The sequence below is a fragment of the Falco punctatus genome (genome assembly GCF_963210335.1).
Source record: "Falco punctatus genome assembly, chromosome: 9".
In the NCBI taxonomy this organism is placed as follows: Eukaryota; Metazoa; Chordata; class Aves; order Falconiformes; family Falconidae; genus Falco; species Falco punctatus.
This window is the reverse complement of record NC_137589.1, coordinates 35323330-35341392: the sequence shown is the minus strand read 5'-3', so window position 1 is coordinate 35341392 and position 18063 is coordinate 35323330. Positions and strand designations below refer to the sequence as shown.

The 18063-nt window shown below is 50.0% G+C and overlaps 1 protein-coding gene across 2 annotated transcripts in view; it reads left to right on the top strand.

Moving 5' to 3' along the window:
* Nucleotides 1–417: 417 nt before the first annotated feature.
* AFAP1L2 (actin filament associated protein 1 like 2) overlaps nt 418–18063 on the top strand; it is a 74245-nt gene continuing 56599 nt past the window's right edge. Inside the window, exon 1 of one of the 2 annotated variants that reach the window (XM_080403364.1) lies at nt 418–5195. In XM_080403364.1, coding sequence (XP_080259490.1) covers nt 5180–5195 — 16 coding nt within the window. In that variant the 5' untranslated portion in view covers nt 418–5179. The remainder of the gene's footprint in view (nt 5196–18063) is intronic. The other variant, XM_080403365.1, reaches the window with a different exon arrangement.

Sequence of the window (18063 nt, the reverse complement as noted above, 5' to 3'; positions counted from 1 at the left end):
CTTCTGGCCCTTTCTTCACTGACTAAGCCCTGGCAGGCTCCCAGTGCCTTTCTGGAACCCAGGAACTAGTCTGGTGTGCTATAAAGCACCCATAAAGGTTATTTATGGGGAAAAATGTTTCAGTGTTGCTTGTGCTCCTGAGGTGGTAGCCCAGGTTCCTTATCTGCAGAAAGCCACGTGGCAATGTCATTTATCACAGCTCCTCTGACAAAGCCATGTTCCTGAGAGGCCAAGAGTTTCAGCATGGGATGTAAAGTCTTTGACCATATGACTCAGGACAGTTAGCAGACCCCAGCTGCATCCCCTTGGAGGATAAGCAAAGGGCTCCGTTCAATTTCCCAACAGCAACCATTCCCTTCACCCCCCCTCCCCCAAATCAGAAAATTATATATATATATATATATATATATATATATATATATATATATATATGCTGAACCCCTGCCAGTGCCTGCTCTGTACTCCTGGATAGAGGGAAGATCAGGGAGGACTTTCAAGAAGACAGCTGAGCTCGTGGCTGATGCCTTTTATCTACATGTGGTCCCACCTGCTTGTGTGGGTGTGCTTAGGTGGTCTTCTCCTTCCAGCTGCATGTGCCTCCCACTTGCCTGCTATTGTCCCTGTCTTGCCTGACTCTACTGTAGTCCAACTCGGGCCCCTCAGCTGGGGGAAGAATCTGCCATTTTCATTTTCCACCATTTCAGCAGGGGCATTGGTCCATTAACTGTGAAAATTATATTAGGAAGAGAAAGATCATTTGGCCAGAAGCAGGGGGAGGAGAGAGAAAGAGACTTCTCCCTTCCAGAGATGGCAGTGATGTTTTGATGGCTTAGCTGTCCCTAGGTCCACAGGCTTCATTGCTGTTCAGAGGGATCCACATGCGGACAAAAGGAATTCTCCCCCCTTAGATTACGGCAGCATTGCAGCCAGGGATGCCAAAATGAAGAAGCCTTTGGCTTCCTTGTTTCTTGGCATTTCACAGGACACAGCTCAGATCTGTCTCAAAACCCACCTCTGTTCAGACCTCTCATGTCAACTGCTCTGAAATAGTTTTATGCCTGCTTGACCACCACTGTCCACAAGAGATGTTACACCCTTATCTAAACAGGTGCCTGAGATGAAGTTTGAAAGAAAAGAGGACACAGGTGTGCCACCACTGATCCGAGCACATCTCACCGCTAACCCTAGTCTGCCAAGCCATCTTCTTTCTCCATCTTTCTCCAGGTGCTTGCACACATGGAGTGTTTGACACGGCTCCCAGTCTTTCAGGAGCTTACAAGACCAAGTGAATTTTACCTCTGACTGAGCCTGGTCTTGCTGAGTAGACTCCTGAACTAGATTTTCACAGCTTTGGGAAAGAGAGAAGGTAAAGCTCTGTGAAACGACAGATACCCTTCATGTGTGGAGGAAATTTCTACCTTTTATTCTGCCAGCTGGAATATTTTCCCTGAAGAATGGCAGAAGCTAGACCACTATGGACTTCTGCAATTGGGGGGAACAACATCTGGGAGAAAATACCCCGGGGAGCAGCCCTGCACAGTCTGAGTCAGATGTGATTCTTCCTGAGAATTTCCATCGAGCATAACTTCCCTGAAGTCGGCGGAGGGCACCTGCACTCAAGCTCTGATGGTAGGATTCCCTCTGACTTTCACAACGGAGAGGTCAGTAACTTTCACCAGACTTCGACTCATGATTAGACCAAGGACAGAGCAAGTCAAATGCATCCAAAGAGAAGAAAGTAATAGCAAACATTTAGACAAGCGTTAGACATTAAAAACTTTGCTGATGCAAGAGGTAAGTGTAACAGCAATAATAATGCTAATGAAGCAATGTACACCTGCTTAGTCAATATTTGGGAAAAAAAAGAAAAGCATTTAGCATCACCAGTGGGTAAAAGAGAGGATCATGCTTCTGAACAAGGTATGTAGCAAATAATTCTAACTGTTTATATAGAGTTTGTTTAGGCTTCTAAATTTATACTTGACTCCTTCTCTGTTTCATGGGAAACAAAAGTGCTAAAATGACAGTACGTAAGGCCAGAAAAGCAGAATCGTATTGACTGAAATCCATAGCATGGTACTTGAGATCTTTAGCCAAAGGTGATATCTCACTAGTGGTCAGACTGTTTATTAATACAGCATGAATATGTAGGGGGAAAAACATGACATGTAATCTATAGTGTGATCCTCTGCACTGAAGGATAGGATGTCAGCCACGTATAAAAAGAGAAGATTTGAACAGCATGAGCTTGGCCCTCAGAGCTTGTCACACCTGAATCATCACTAATAATAATCATCACTAATAATAAGCAGGAAAAAGGCAAGAAATACATGGGTACACAGGTAGAGGGTTGGTGTTTTATGGGCTTCAAGAAGCTCCACCAGGAAAACCAGTACATAAGTGTTTGTTCTAGCCAAGCACAGTGGTAAACATCTAGACTTCAGCACCGAAGCTGGGAGTATTAATTCCTCACAGTAACAGAGTCTGAGTATTTCCCAGTTTTATTAAACTGCAGAACACAACAGCCTGTTCAAAAAAAGAATATCCCAAAGTATTTTAGATACTTCCTACCACAAGAGGAAGGGGAAAAACAGGAAGAACTTGTATTCCACTGGCATTAGTAGTTGTCCCATTATCACTTCCCAGCAATTGCCATGGGCTTAACCAGCAGCCCTGGGATTCCAGAGCATCCTTATCATGGCTGGGAAGGGGAAGGAAGGGACAAGCAGGGGATGTAAAGGCTCTGTGGCCTGAAGACAGGAATCACAGGTATCTGACCTCTTGATCTTTCAAATAATCTTTAATTAGTTTAACTGGTATTATCCTTAATTAATCTTGCTGAGTTCAGAACGACTACTCACCTGCTTCGAGATACAGGCATGCTTCTAAAGTTTGCAAGATCAGGGACTTGCCCTGCTAGATTTTGAAAGCTAGAGCCAAGAAGTAGCTGGAAAGAGCTCTAACAGAAGTATTGCTACATGACAGATGTATTTTTTTTAACCTGTTTTTTCTCCAGTCATTCAAGACTGCGATCTGCATGCCAGATCTGATGGCTTGCCTGTCTTCTTGCATCGTAGTTACTCACTGGCAATGGACAAGACATGCTCCAGCCTCAGCTTCCTTGAGCAGCGATACCCCTTCATCGAAACTTGTTCTCGTATGACAAGTTTCTGTGCGGCAAAAGCCACTTCCCGGCTCTGCCAGCCACGCAGATCCTCTGTCACCCTGCCAAGCACCACCTGGGAGTGGGGGGACAGAAGGGGCACGCAGGGACCCACCCAATGGCTGGCAGGACAGAGCCCTTCCAGCCTGGCCGCTCACCTCCCCTGTGAGCCAGAAGAGCCTGCTTATAGCTGGTTTTGGAAAATGTAAGGAGGGCCATGTGATGGAGGCTTGGGGTTTTTTCTATATATGCATTTCCCAAGGCTGCCTTGGACTACAAATGTCAGTGGTCTGTGGACTGACAGGTCCAAAATTGGGAAGCATGGGTTCTGTGAGCATCTCCTTGGCTTTGTCTGACTGTCCTTCCCTCACTGACACCATGACCCCGCTATTGCACAGAAACAGTGATGCTCCCCCTACCATCTTACTCAGGTGGATATGTGGAAAGTACCATGTGTGAGTACCCCAGGCTCTTCAGATGCGAGTTGCTGGCCAAGAGCTCAGCCTGCAGAGCCGAGTCGAGGTGCAAGGGGGGTGTGTAGTTTGCAGAGCTCAGCAAGAAAAGGTTTGTTTGCATTGCAGGCCACACCACCATCTTCCCGTCCACGCTTCAAACCCTGAGCCAGGCGCAAACTTTATTTTGCCCAGACCCCAAAGCCTGCAAGTTTCTTGAGAGTCAAAGCAGTGGGATAAGGATTAATCTCAGAACAATGTGAGCTTGGTGTGACCCTGGCATGGTGTTCATCCTTCCCTGGAAGGAGGACTAGGTGCTCACACAGGAAGCCAGTGGATGTGGCTCTGGTGAATGATGCAGAGCTGGCTCCTGGTTCCTTGTCTTTCAGCTCTCCAGGAGGGCAGTTGATTTTCTAGGTAATGGTTCTATCTCTGCCCACAGGAAGGTGGTCAGAGCAGATGCCTAGCCTCTCCTCTTGCCTGGAAGGCCTTGGAAAAGGCAGGTATGGCTCCCGTGGCTCCACACTGACAGCTTAACCTTAATTCTGAAGAGAAAACTTACTCTATAATCCGTGTGGACCTTGTCTATTGTAACTGCCGATGTTTTCATTATCGATATTAAATTCCTGCAGTGCCTCCCAGATACTGCCCTCGGATCACATTGTCACCAGTGCCTTACAGTGAGGTCAGACTGGATGGGCATTTCTCCATTCTCTGTGCACTTTGGGCACGCCAGCTTGGTCCGCGGTGGTGCAAGCCAGGCACCGGAGCTGCTGGAGCCCAAGGAGAGGAACATCTTGCTGTGAGGTGTGCTCTATCCAGGGGCAGGTCCTACCAGGAAGCCTTAGTGGAACCGCTGGCAAGGGAGAGCACCAGCTCAGCGTGGGGCTCGGGGTCGTGGCCGGCAGCAGCCCCGGGAAGGTGGCAGGGGACCCCAACGTTGCAGCCGGGCAGCCCAGAGCAGGGCAGAAGGGGGCTCACCGGCGGGCTCCCGCCTGTGCGCTGAGCACCGGGAGCCAGCGGGACCACACACGGCCGTCCCGGGATAACCGAGACCTTTCCCTGAAGGCGGCCAAAGCGCCCCCGCAGCCAGCGAAGTCCCGCACCGCCCGGAGCGCAGGAGGCAGGCGGCGCTCCCCCGCCTTGGGCACAGCGCTGCGAGCAGCGAGGGGCGCGGGAGCCCCCCGGGCGCCCGCCCAGCACCCTGCGCCCCCCCCGCCCCCAGCCCGAACCCCGCTCCCCGCCCGGGCGCCGCCAGCCGGGGGGATCCACCCGGCGGGGAGGGGCCGCGCCGCGCCGTGCGGGACAAGCCGCAGGGCCGCTCCCCGCTCCCCGTCCCGCGATCCCAGACGCCCACCCCGGGACCCAGGTCCCCAGGTCCCCGGTCCCCATCCCGGAGCCCCGATCCCGGCCAGCTCCGCGGCTCCGGGGCGGGGCGGGCGGGGCGGGGCGGCCCGGGCCGGCCGGGGGATCCGGCGCCGCCGGAATAAGAGGCTACGGGAGCGCGGTGGCGGAGCGCAGCGCAGCGTCCCACAGCCCCGGGGACCCCTGGGCCGCAGCCCCCATGGATAAATACAAAGGTGAGGTGGGGCGTCACGCGTGCCCCGCACCGGGAGCGCTGCCGTGCCCGCCGCGGGGGTCGGGGAGCCGCGATGGCGGGGACGGGGCGCTGCGGGGTGGCGGACCCGCTGGCGCGGGGCGCGGCGGTTTGCTGTCCCCACGCGTGGGAGAGCGCGGGGGCGGTGTGTTGCGGCGGGTGGGGGTGGGGGGGGCAGCTCCGGAGGCGGTGTTTCCCGAAAGGGGGACCAGGGGTCAGCTGCCGGGGAGGGGATCCCCGTGAGGGGGACCCGAGCTCGGTGCCGGGGGGGGATTGTCCCGCGAGTGGGACCGGGCGGTCGGAGCGGGGGTCTAGCTCCGCGAAGGGGGCGGCCAGCAAGTGGGGCGGGAGCCAGAGGCCGGGGGAGGCGAGCTCCGCGCGGGGGGAAGCGGCCCCGCGAGTGGTGCGGGGTGCTGGGGGTTGCGGGGAGGTGGGAGGCAGCACGGCCCCGCTCCGGGATGCGAAGTCCCCCTGTCCCTGCCCCGGGTTACAGCATCTGCGGATCCGGAGCTTTTTGTGCCGCTGAAGAGCAGCGTCGTGTTTCGTTTTCCGCAGCCACCGGCTGTGGCTAACGCTGCCCGCTGCCTCTCTCCTCCCAAATTACCCGTTTGCATGGACTTTCCACCCTCCCAGGCTTAACAAGGCACGACATGGAGTGTCCTGTTTTCTCAATGCAAATAGGTCGGTGGCGAGGGAGAGGGCAGGTGAGCTGCCTCCCTGCTTTCCCTCCGGCAGATGCCATCGGGGCTGGTGGTCACCCACGGCCGCTTGTTCTCTGCAGTCAATGGCTCTGGCGCTTCCTACGTGACGCTGCTGGGTCACTGCCACCGAACCTGGTGCATCTTGGCCCTGTGGGCGCACTTGGAAACTTCTCAAACTTCAGTGTTCCTTGCCAGCTGGAGGAGGGAGGGTTTGGGGTGAGGTGCTTGGGCTTGGGGTGCTGGGGCATGTGTGGGGTACTCTGATTTCTGCTACTAAACGGTGTGTAAAAGTCTCCCTTGGAGGAGGTGGATCCAGCACTTCTGTAGCACAGAACAAGCCTCCAGGAAATGTTACCTGTTGAGAGGAAATGTAGTTCTCCTTCTAACTTCTGCCCTCCTTATGCAGCTTGAACATTTAAGTGGGGAACTTGGTACTAAACAAATACATCCCTGCCTGACCTCATTTGGGCTTGTTACTGTCAAACTGGCAAGGTTTGGCGGGCCCTCAGCAGATGCATTCAAGCTTGTAGCCCTTGTTCTCTAATCCTGCTTTCGCAGGGACTTGATACGTCAAGGTATCATATTGTGTGAAGTTAATTTTTGCCAGGAATGTGTATTTTTTTGACTGTGCAAGCACTTTAGCATTCTGACAGGGCTGGCACTGTGCTGCCTGTTGCATTTTGATCCTTTTCCTCCTTACAACCAATACTTTACAAGCCTGATAAGCATGATAATAACATCCTGCAAAAGTGATGTTATTAAAGACTGTATTGCAAGTCAAATATTGTGTAGCTGTTTGGGTGGGTTTTTTGCTGGCAGGGTCTGTACAATTCTATTTGGTTCCAGTAGCAAAGCAGCAGATTCATTAAGATTCAGTGATGTTTCATATATTGTCTTTTTAAATACGCACACTGCTCCCTCAGAGCAGTGGGGATGTTCTCTGCACATGTGTATTGAATAACGAGCACAACTGATTGCAGAGCCTTGCCAGTTCTTTTTGCATTAGTGGTAGTGCACAGGTGGGAGTAGGGGTGTGTTAATGTGGGTACTGAGGCAGCTGCAAGTGATGGCAACAGTTCATTTTGTGGGTGGGAGGTGTCCCCAGCACGTTGGGGTGGCTGGAGTCACCTGGGGCTGCTGAAGTGGGTGGGAGGAAGGGCTAGGGGAGAACGTGTGGGAGTTGGGAGCCCGGAGGAGCAGGTGGAGAAAGCAGGCAAGTTGTTTATTAGTAAGCACAGGGGATATGTGCAAGTTCTGGTGGGGATATCTTGTTGCTGCCGCAGTTGATGTGAGGAGTCTGCATCCTTGCTACAAGCCAGGCAGAGCACTTGTGCAGGGAAATCCTTTAATGATAGAGAGGGATGGACTCAGAGGGATGTTGAGCAATGAAATGATGTTCTGGGAAGAGGAATTTGACTACAACAACTTTCCTATGTTGCAAGCAACATTATGAAGGTTGCAAGCATCAGCAAACAGCAGCATTTCTTTGCTTTAAACACGGGCAGGGGTGTGCTTTAATCCGAACTCTAACCTGGTGCACACAGGAGGTGTCCCCCCCCTGTCCCAAAGGCAGGGTGAAGCAGCTGGGTGCGGTGTGCAAGGCTGGAGCTGGTGGCTGGTGGGGTGGCACCCATGGAGCAGGGAGAGCTCGGGCTGTTGGACTTGCATGGTGGGAAGTGAAGAAGGGATTGTGAAACTCTCCTGGGAACGGGTTTCCTTTCCCAGCCTCTGCAAATGGGGTTGCAAGGCCAGATGCAGGAAGACATTCTCTTGACTCTTGTTAGGGTCTTAAAGCTCTGAAGGATGATCTCAATATATGGCAGGGTTGACTTTTTTTCTGCCAGGCGACAGTAAGGAGTGTCTTCTGTTGGTGAAGGTGCTGTTTAAAAATCCACCTCCTCCCTGCGACTTAGGAAGTATGTGGGAGACATGAAGAGCAAGAGACCAAGGGGACAATAGGGAGACCTGCAGAGGGTGGGTGTGCATGAAGGTGGTCGCTGTACCCACAGCTGTGTAGTGACAACGACAAAGCCCCTCATTTCTTCCTCCTCCTCTGTTCCCTGCAAGCGCTCTCTCCCTTCTTTCCCATACGTTTGCCTTTGAGATTTGTACAACCATCCTGTCTTGTGCTCCCTGTTACAGTGGCACTGTGGCTTCTTGCCTACTCCTTGCCCTGCTTGTCAGACATGGCTGGCTGGTCACAGACCAGCCAACTCAAAATCCTGGGGGGGGAGAGGTGCTAAGCGCACTGTTACTGGTGAGGGGTGTGTTGGTTGCACCCTCACTTACCTGCCACCCCTGTCAAGCCCTCTCAGACCAACCCCTTGTTGCTGCAGCCAGGGGTGATTCCCCTGTGATGCAGCCCCATGTCGTCTGAAATGTCAAGTGATGTGAGCATTGAGATTAGTATTGTATTTTTAGTGTTAGAGCTCTGTAATGGAAATCAGAGTGACTCGCAGCCCAGTTCTTCAAAGAAAAGTGCTTGGCATTCTTGTTTTACTGCCTCTGAGCACAGACACAAGGTTCAAGTTTCTTATCTGAGGGTCTCCCCGAGCTCTGCAGGGCTTTGGTAGTGTTTGCAGTGCTCTCCCCAGGAGACAAGCATTGTTCTATCTATGGAGGAGAGTTTGTCTCCTTGACAGAAGTCAACAGTTTAGTATTGATAAGGATTAAAATGCTGGCTTGGTTGAAGGATGAGGTGTCTGCTAGGTAGTTAACATGTTTTAAGTGGGAGGAGAAAGGGGTGTGGGTCTGTTTGGGACTTCAGCACGTGTTCTTTTTAATAAGTTCTGGCAAATACAAGGAAACATGCTTGGGATTAAACTGCAAAGTGGAGACATGAATGAAAGACACGAGCCCTGGTAATAATCCGAGGCCCTTTATAAACACTTGCTTATCAGAATCAGAAATGGATTGATTCATATTAACATGATCTGGACTCTATACAAACGTATGTGGTTTCTCCTCAGCTGGTCATCAACACAGCTGTTGTTTAGCTAATTGTCTTGGTGTAATTGGGAGCTGGAGAAAACAGGACAATGTACTGCACTGTACCAAATCAATACAATTTTCAGCTGCTGGGCTGAACCTTCTTTTAAACGCAGGTGAAAATTAATGTCCTGTGTACCCTCATAACCTATATAGTAACTCTCATGTAAGAGTGAACCTGGTTGGTTTTGGAGCATGGAATGGACTCTGCTGGGGCATAGGCAGCAGGAGTGCAGAGTCATTTACCCAGCAAGGATTTAGGAGATGAAACCCTTTTCTGTGGCTGAAACCACAGCCTGCTTCAATTATACATCTACCAAGCCTTCTTACGCACTGTCACCTGTGCCTGTATAATATTTTTGGTCTCCTCTAGCACAGCTGCATTTCTTGTGTAAACAGGGCACCTGAGGATGCTCTGAGTTGAACTGGGTGCACTTGAGCCTCTCCAGACCAGGACAGGTTCACTGTAGATGGTCATGAGGCTGTAGGGATGCTGGCTTTAGCCCCATTAATGAGCAGTGATGGTCCTTGAGGCGGGTGTGTGGCACTGCCAGGCCTGGAGGTGCTCCTTTTGCTACCCCCAGTTTGTCACTGGGCCTTGCTCTGTTTCCTGAGAGTAAGGGGCAGGGATCCATGCAGTGAGGGACAGTGGGAGTAGAACCCCTGTAGCTCTGGGGACTGTTCCCTGCCTGTGTCCCTACCAAAACTGCCAGGAGCCCGCTGCTAAGGTTAGTAGATGCCCAAGGGCTCAGAGCTTGTGAGCACTGCTTCTGGAGTGCTCCTGGCAAGGCACGAGCTCTTAGTTTTTTCTCATGGTGTTGACTAGTGTGTGAGGCAAGCCTTGCTCCCATTCCCCCAGGCACCTTTGCCACTCCCTGCAGCAGCTCTGTGCACGCTGTGCTGGGAACCAGAGATATCATGTGAATTAGTTTATTGTTTGGGGGTTTCACTGATTGCTTTCATTGAACACCCACAGCCCAGGAACACAAGGAGCATCTATCCAAAAATGCCTGTAATGCTTTATTTTGGAGCATGGGTGGCTCTTTCAGCTCCTAGCAGCAGTGATGGACTGGGGGCAAGCTGGCAACTGGGCAGCTGACATTGCCTAGGCTCTGCAGGGCTGCGCACCAAAGCACCACAGGCTTTAAAATCTGAATTCAGGGTGCCTGCTCAGCTGCACCCTTGCTCCACAATGCTTCCATCTCAACATACAGCACATATGAAGGATTTAAGACTTGACCGACTCCTTCAAGATTTTATGGTAAATCCAGAACCTGAACACCAAGCTCACTAACCAGTGGCTATTTCCTTCCTTGCAACTGTCCTGCCTGGATCTAGGGAAATCGGGGATACCGTTCTCTTGAAGTCCTGTAAACTCTAATTTGCTGTACGCTCTGGAAAGGCCGGAGTCCTGTAAGGCAGGAAAGCACATCTTCAAGCAATAGCAACCAGAGAGCCTAGAGCTTCTGGGGATATCTTGGGGAACCAAAAACCAGAGGTGCACCTATGATTAAAGATGATGCAGAGCACGTGCACCTAGGACACAGGTGTTCCTCTTTGAAGCTGCCTGCCTGAAGCACAGATCCAGACCCAGCAAGTAAATTGGGATCCTGCAGTCACACAGCCAGTTTGACGACCTGCATGGAGTTGTTTGTTTTGTGTTGGAAGTAGTCATTTGTGCTTTTCTCTGAGGTCAGCAGACAAGACAGACTGGTCCGGTCTGTGCTGCAGACTGTAGGTCAGAGATGGGTCTCACATGGCCTTGCCCCAAGGAGCTGCTGGTGCAAGTGCCAACGCAGTTTCTGGGTTGGAACCACTTACTTGGCTCTGGTTTGGGGGTGGATGGGGAAGTGTTGGTGAACAGGAGAGTTCCTTGGCGGTAAGTAGCTGGGAGAAGGCATTTCCATTGAAAGAGGTATGCTGCAATTTGCAGAGGAGGGGCTAAATTTGGGCACTTGTTGCTCTGTGCTGCAGTGCATGGTAAAACCTTGTGTGAACTGGAAGAATGACTGTAAAAGTTCAAAAAGAAAAATCTGTTTAGAAGTTTTCAGTAGGAAGACACTGATCTCCTGGTACCCAAAGATCGTGGGTGGTTTTTTGTTTGTTTTTTTTAGGTTTTAAAAAATAAATAATAAATCCACTTGAATCCAGGGAGCAGAGCTTGAGAAGGAAAAAAAAAAACCACCCAAAAACCACCAACCTCCAAAACAAACACAAGTTGCTAAGGGTGGCCAGAAGAGCTGAGCCCTTTGAGTAGCTGCAGCAAAGCAGGGCTGGCACTGTGCCTGCAGGCACCCCTGCTGCGGGGCTGGGCATTGGGTCCGCATCCAGCTTCCCACTCCGGCTGTAGCTGAAAGAGAGAACAACTGGGGCAGAAATCACCGAAAGTAGTTGAACTTGTGGCTGGTGGGCCAGGATGGCTGTGAGAGCAACTGTCACTGAGCGCGAGGCTGGTAATTCCTGCTGGCAGGGAGCGTTTGGCTTACCATCGCCCATGGAGGTCGGCTGAGGCGGCGCAGGACCCACAGCATAGCAGGGTGCTGCGGCGAGGAGGTGTGGGAAGTGCACTCGTTTGGTCTAAAACTCAAAAGATGAGGGTCAGGACTCGCTAAAACATGTTTTGTTTGGGCTTTTTTCTTCCCCCTTGACCTATTGCTTTCTTTGTGGGCAAAATTCCATAGAAAGCATGTCTGAGGATGGTTTGGTGTATGGCAACATTGTCTTTGGTTATTGACTTCCAGACAGAGCTGTTTATATCTCAGACTTATGGGATCAGACTGAAACTCCCACATAACATAGGGACTTGGCCACCTGCAGTTTAACAAAAGCCAGTATTTTCCACCCTTGGGTGGACTGTGCTCTGTCATGTACGAAGATTTTTCTCATGTCTTTTTATTCTTTTTCTCTTTTTCCTTTGGATCTGCTTAAGATAAAAGCGTAGTGCAAGGCTTAGAAAAAGCTAGGGAATAGGGATCCACAAGCCTTAGCTGGCAGTTCAGCCTGGGGGCTTCTTATTTCTGAGTGTAGGAATCTCTTCTTGAGAAGCTCAGGAGCCGCAGCCACCCCCAGCACTGGGGTGGCACACTGGTGTTTTTCACTTGCTTTAGGAGACCAAATATTGTAAAAAAATATCTTTAGACTCGCAGTCTTGCTAATAATCAATGGATCTAGACTTTCCAGAGTCGGCACTGAGTTTGGGGTGCAGAGGTGGGCAGCTAAGCTTTGAGGTTGGCATGCTTTGTAAATAAGTTTGCGTAAGGCTTTGGCAGCAGTGCTTTGAAAGAGGTGAGCCTGAGCCAGGAGGTTCTTGCAGTTCATGCTCAAGTCGTGGCTTGAGCCCTTCCCTCTTGGACTGAGTTAGATGGGGAGCAAGTCTTGGGCTGCTGCAAGGAGGGGATCTCCTCCCTGTGCTCTGAGGCAGCCAGCTTAGGCAGGTGGTGAGGGGAAGTTTGTGTGCAGGCTCCTGTGAGCTGAGATAAGGTATCTGCAAAGAAATCTCTGATCCAAAGTTGCTCTGCAGATCTCATCATTGCTATTTATCACTACAAAGTTATGACAGTTATAAAGGCTTGGGAAGAGTAAGCTGGCTCGAAGAGAACATGCATTGCTCAAGGTTTTGTGATGTTGCTAGTGGCTTTAGCTACTACCATGTGAAACATGGAACTTTCTTCCACTGAGGAATGCGACCAAGTCATCTGCAGCCTTGCTGATTTGTCATCTCTGGAATAAGCCAGTGCATGTGTCTGGTCAGTCCCAGTGCCAAACAGCTCTGACTTCTGGTGGTCCTGCTGTGAACGAGCCAAAATCAGTAGTAATGCAGAGATGCTCTTTGTCGCCAGCAGGGAACAAGTACACAGTTGCAGTAAGGTGGCCACCACTTGTGATAGCAAAATACCACAGACTTAGGAACTGGGGCTGCCTTTAAAAGCAGTCATGTGGCAAGCTCAGACTCCTGCAGCGGCTTGTGACAGCTGGAGGCAATCTGCCCCATCCATCCCATCTGCAGCGTCCTTTCTGTTGCTTGGCTAGGGAGCATGTCCTGGCTCCTCTTTTTAAATCTGGTGTCTTCGAGGATCTTTTGTGTTTTATTACACTCTCTAAAAATGTGCTATGTAGTCCTGAACGGTGAGAACTTCTGCTGTTTTTACTGTCATGCTTCTTCATCGCCCTGGGGTATACAGAATCAGGCAGAAAGCTGGGATTGTAATGTACAGTTCCACATCTGCTGTAGGTTTGCTTGATCTTGGCAGCTGCTGAAGTATGATAAAGCCTGGCTTCAGAAGAGAACTGCTTAGACTAATTGAGCCCAATTAACAAAGCAGTAGAGGTATCTTTACCTTGCTGTAGTTAGTTGGGCTGAGGGGTGGGATATCCATCCATCTCACCTAACCACAGCTGGCTTTTCGGTCCCTGTTAGGAATTCGGTATGTTTGCACATGGGTGAAGGCAGCCTTTTGCTAAAAGACAAGCAGAGTGTGAAATTGCATGAGCTAGGTCTGAGTGGAGGTGCAATGCAAAAGCAGGCAAGCCTGGCTGCTGCCTGTGGTCTGGGAGCCATCCTCCCCTCGCCTGAGGCCACGGCAGAGGAGGCTGCACACTGACCAGGGTGGCTTTTGCTCCACTGTCTGCTGCTGCAGGGGTCTGGAGCCTGCTGGGAAGCACAGAGACTACGTGCTTTCTCTCCTGAACTCTTTCAGGCCCATGGGTGCTTTGCCTTGTCTGGGGCATGTTGCACTTGGTGCCTGGGGCTGTAAGCGCAACCAGCGCTGGAGCTGCAGGTGCTTTTGGACTTCAATAACTTCGCTTGTTGTGTTGGTGCAAAGTCCCCAGTGAAAGGCCTATGTGACTGTTTTGGGTGAGTTTGGTTTCCTCCACACCCCCATATTAGTGGTCCCCACTTCTGTCTCGCTTCCCTGAGCAGCAGCGTTGGACCCAATTGTGGTTGTCGGTGATGCTCAGCCTATATGTGGTCACGGTATCTTTAAAAGCCAGCGACCTCTGAAACAAGTCATCTCTGCAGAGCAGCTTCTTGTGCACTTTGCCTCCTCCACCCCACCAATTCATCTGGCGCTATCAACTTTGGCTGGTCTGTGAGAAGGCTGTAGGAGAATGTGAGGACTAACTTCTTGTGATGGTCCTAATCAAGTGTTCCCGGGCTCTCTCTATAACCTAACTAATTCTAACACTGAGAAATTAATAATGTAAACCCTTTACTGCTAACAAGGACTTGTCTCAGGGCCAGGGTTATATGGGGTAAGGAGCAACCCAAATGTTCTGAGGTTTACAGCAGAGATGTACTCGCCTTAACACAAAATCAGAAGGTCCTGTTTCTTCTTACTGATAGGAACCAGAAGTTAGCTACTACACAGTTCAGCAGAGCAACACTTGCAAATGATTTACTCTTGAGTTAAGCATGGTATTATTTTATATAAACACAGGTTCTTATTACTGCTTCAACTTTATCCTGTCTTCCCTTCCAGTCACATTGTAGGATCCATGCACAGTGTCTTTCAGCTTGCTCTGATGAGCAGTGCTAGGTGATATTATCTAGTTACCTAGATGCTGTGTCACTTTAATTTGCTGTAGTCAGAGCTTTGAAATTGTTCCCCTAGTGAGATGATACTTACTAGGTTTCCTTTCAGGTGCTGAAAGGAATTACTGGCTTGTTTGGTGCTGGTTACCCTAATGCATTACTTGTACAGAGCCTGTAACTGATTAAAGCATGTCAGAAATGTATCAGTGCTTGCAAGCGTGGCTTGGATTATATCTGAGTCCATCTGAACTCTAAAGCCTGGTTCTAGGAAAACCCACTGATTTCGTAAATCAGTCTCTAAGTGTGTTTGTTACACTAACCTATACTCTTGATTTCTGATATATGTTGTAATTCTGTCTCTGATCCTGATCAACAGCTATTGAGACACTGTTAATGTGGTCTGTCACCTGAGCGCTTGGATTATGGTAGCTAGTCATGCTTTCAGCTCGGCGGGCTCTTGATTGAGTCACCTATCTATGCCAAAATACTGATCAAATCTATTTGAATGGGTTACGCTGGCTTATACTGAGCCAGCCCAAACTGGCGGTCTGTGAAGCAGAGCAGACCTGGGCGGGGATGCGGTTTGCTCTAAGCCTGTGTCTGTTAGCACTCTGCGCTCGTGAACTTCACTGGATGTAGTTTTCAGATCAGGTTGTTCAAACAGATGCTCTCTGCGTGTAGAAGAGGTCTTTTTCTGGAAATTGAAGTGGGAGTTGGCAGGGTGGAGGGAAGTGAAATGGCAATCAAAATTCCCGTACGTTATCCCAAAGGCTGAATTCCCACGTCTGGCTAAGAGGGGAAACAAATGCTTTCTAGACCCAGGAGGCTCAGCATTCCCCAAACCAGAGTGATTTATTTTTAATTCTGATAGTTTGCTGGAGCTCTTAAACCAAAAGAGCAATGACAGTTTTATTGTACTGCTTAGAAATAAACGCAGGAGCTCTGGGCACTGCTGAGGCTGGGAATCGTGGGGTGCTGTAGGAAGGGATTACCGGGATGCCTGGCAGTCGGGCATCCCCACCAGCACAGGTGGGTGCTGGGGCAGCACCCAGAGGCAAGGTTTGGCTGTGGATGAAATTGTATTGAACAGCACGGGATTTCACATTCATGTTTCCTTGGCCTGGCTGCGTCAGCCTTCCTTCAATTCTTTGGCTGAAATAATGACATCCCCCTAAGGTTATGTGCTGGGTTTTTTTTTTTCATTTGCTGCTGGTATAATTCCAGCTATGGTGAGTTTTTTTATTTTTGTGGTGGTCAGTTACAAATCCCGCAGGAATGTCAAAGGCATGGGGACCAACAGGAGCACAGGCAGGTGTTGAGCACAGAGAATGGTACTTGTATAAGAGGGTTTGAAGATCATACATAGGGTGTCCTATTAGTGCTGTGCGTGTAATAAAGTGGAGTCTCCTTGCAGTTAACATAAGCTGTTTGCTGTCTCTGAAACTAGTGTTACTCCAAAACCAGGATGAGAACCAGGGACTATCGCATACCACTTGCAGATCACATGTTCTTGCATCAGTTTGCTGCTTGGTGTCTCCGTTAAGAAATGCGTAGGTCTGGAGGCTACTCCAGTGCTTTATTTAAGGTATTCTTATAACATTTAACTTGGGGCAGACAACCTCACACCGACAGCCCTTATTAGCTACAAAATCTTTGCAGTTTGCTTTTGTTCCCATGCTGGATTGAGGTTTTTTTGTTGGAAATGCTCTGTTTTCAGCATATGTTCTTGTTTTTCCTGATAAACATGAATGTGTGTTGGCCCATGTTTAGAGGAGGTGGGAAGGGCCAAAATAATTCCTGGTGCCATTCCAGCGTAGTCAATGGGCTGACCACAAGGATCAGGCTGGATCTAAGTTTTAAATAAGGTTTACTGCAAGTTTTACCAATTTTTATTGATACATTACTTAACCATATTTCTAGTGCAGTTGATAAAAGATGCCTTTGACATGGCAGGACATCTACATTTAACGTGACAAAAGCTGACTTGTGGTAGAGGAGGAATGCAGAGCTGGCGACTCCTTAGCCAAAGAGAAATGTTAACAGTTCCGGGCACTAATAGCACGGATGCGGCTGACCCTTACTCCAGACAATTATTTGGACCGTAAAAGACGAGGAGGCTCTACCACACTGGAGACACGCTTTATGGAAATGCAGCCAAATCGTCTGTGGGCACTTCAGGGCTGAGGGCCCCTGGTGTTCAGGGCTTTGGAGCTGGTAGTGGAGCCTGCACCAAAGCACAGGCCCCAGTGGTTCATGACATCTTCAACTTCTCTAATGCTTTGGGCTGAAGCCTCTTCAGCTGCTGAAAAATGGTGCTCCTGAGAGTGTTTGCTAATCTCATATTCTGGGTTGGAATTTCAAATCTTCTTTCAACCCGTGATTTTAAGATTGCCTCGTTCATGCATTTGGTTTTTTGCCTGTTATTCCCAAATGTGCAGACTTGCTCTGCCATAGTACAGGCAGAAGACAGTAAAATATTCTATTTTGAATATATAAAGGGAGCTGCTGCTTAGCACAAACAGAGCTGGCTTCTAGATGAAAGAGCCAAATGCCAAGCTGTTGTGTTTCAATTTGAGCAGGAGAAGCTTTGATCTGGAGGAGATGACTCAGTCAGTAGCAGGGAACAATACTTTACAGTGAGTTTAGAAATAACACCCCAAGATTTGGGCTGTGATGGCTTTGACACGTCAGTCATAGTGTATATTATGTGAAAATTAAAACCACAACATCTGAAATGAAGTGTAGAGGCTTTTCTGAAAAGAGAAAAACCACTTCTGATGTTGGTTGCCAAGAGTTTTCCTGAAGCCAGAAAGAACTGGGGGTGGGGGATTCCTATCGAGATAGGAATAATGAGCAATGTGGACAAACCAGGAAGGGGAAAGACTTCCTGCAGCACAGCTCAAGCCAGTGGTGGAACCAGGATGAAAACTGGGATCTCCTGGCCCCAGGGCAAGGCTCCATGTGTGCTGCCTTCTCTTCACCCCGACTCAGTGTGTCCCCTCTGTCACCCACCGCTCGCAGCACTCTGGATGGGAAGGCAGATGCGATCAGAGCCTGCTCAGTCACGGGGTTGGCTCCAGTTGCATGGAGCAGGGATGGCCAGCTTCTCGCTACTGAGCTGCTTTTATCTGGAGCCAGGTGTCCAGACCCAGGTCAATGCAGCTGTGTTTTGTGGCACCGCTGCAGACTGAATAAACACAGCTGGACCTGGTCTGGGTCTCAGCACCTGCCGCAGCACATCTGTAGAGCGAGCTGTGTGATTTGGTTGGCGTGCTGTGTGGCCAGGATCCTGGGGATGTGGTGAAACACATCTGGCTTGATGCAGCAAGCTGTTGGCAATTTCCAGGACTAAAAGAAAGTGTCACTGGGGTTCATTATTTCTGTGGCTTTATTCTACATTCAGCCACTGACCTACATTTTGTTCTGTGTTACTGTCCTCTATATACGGAGAGGGCCTCGGAACATTTCTTTGTTCTTTTTGGTGGCTGTGTGCACTAGGCAATGGAGACTTCTTTGGCACAGTCATCTTGTGAAGTATCCTGCTATCTAACTGTTTATTTCTGCTAAGAAGGATGGCCCGGCCCTCAGCCTTACAGTCCTACCTCCCTGCCTGCACCGTCTATGGCACT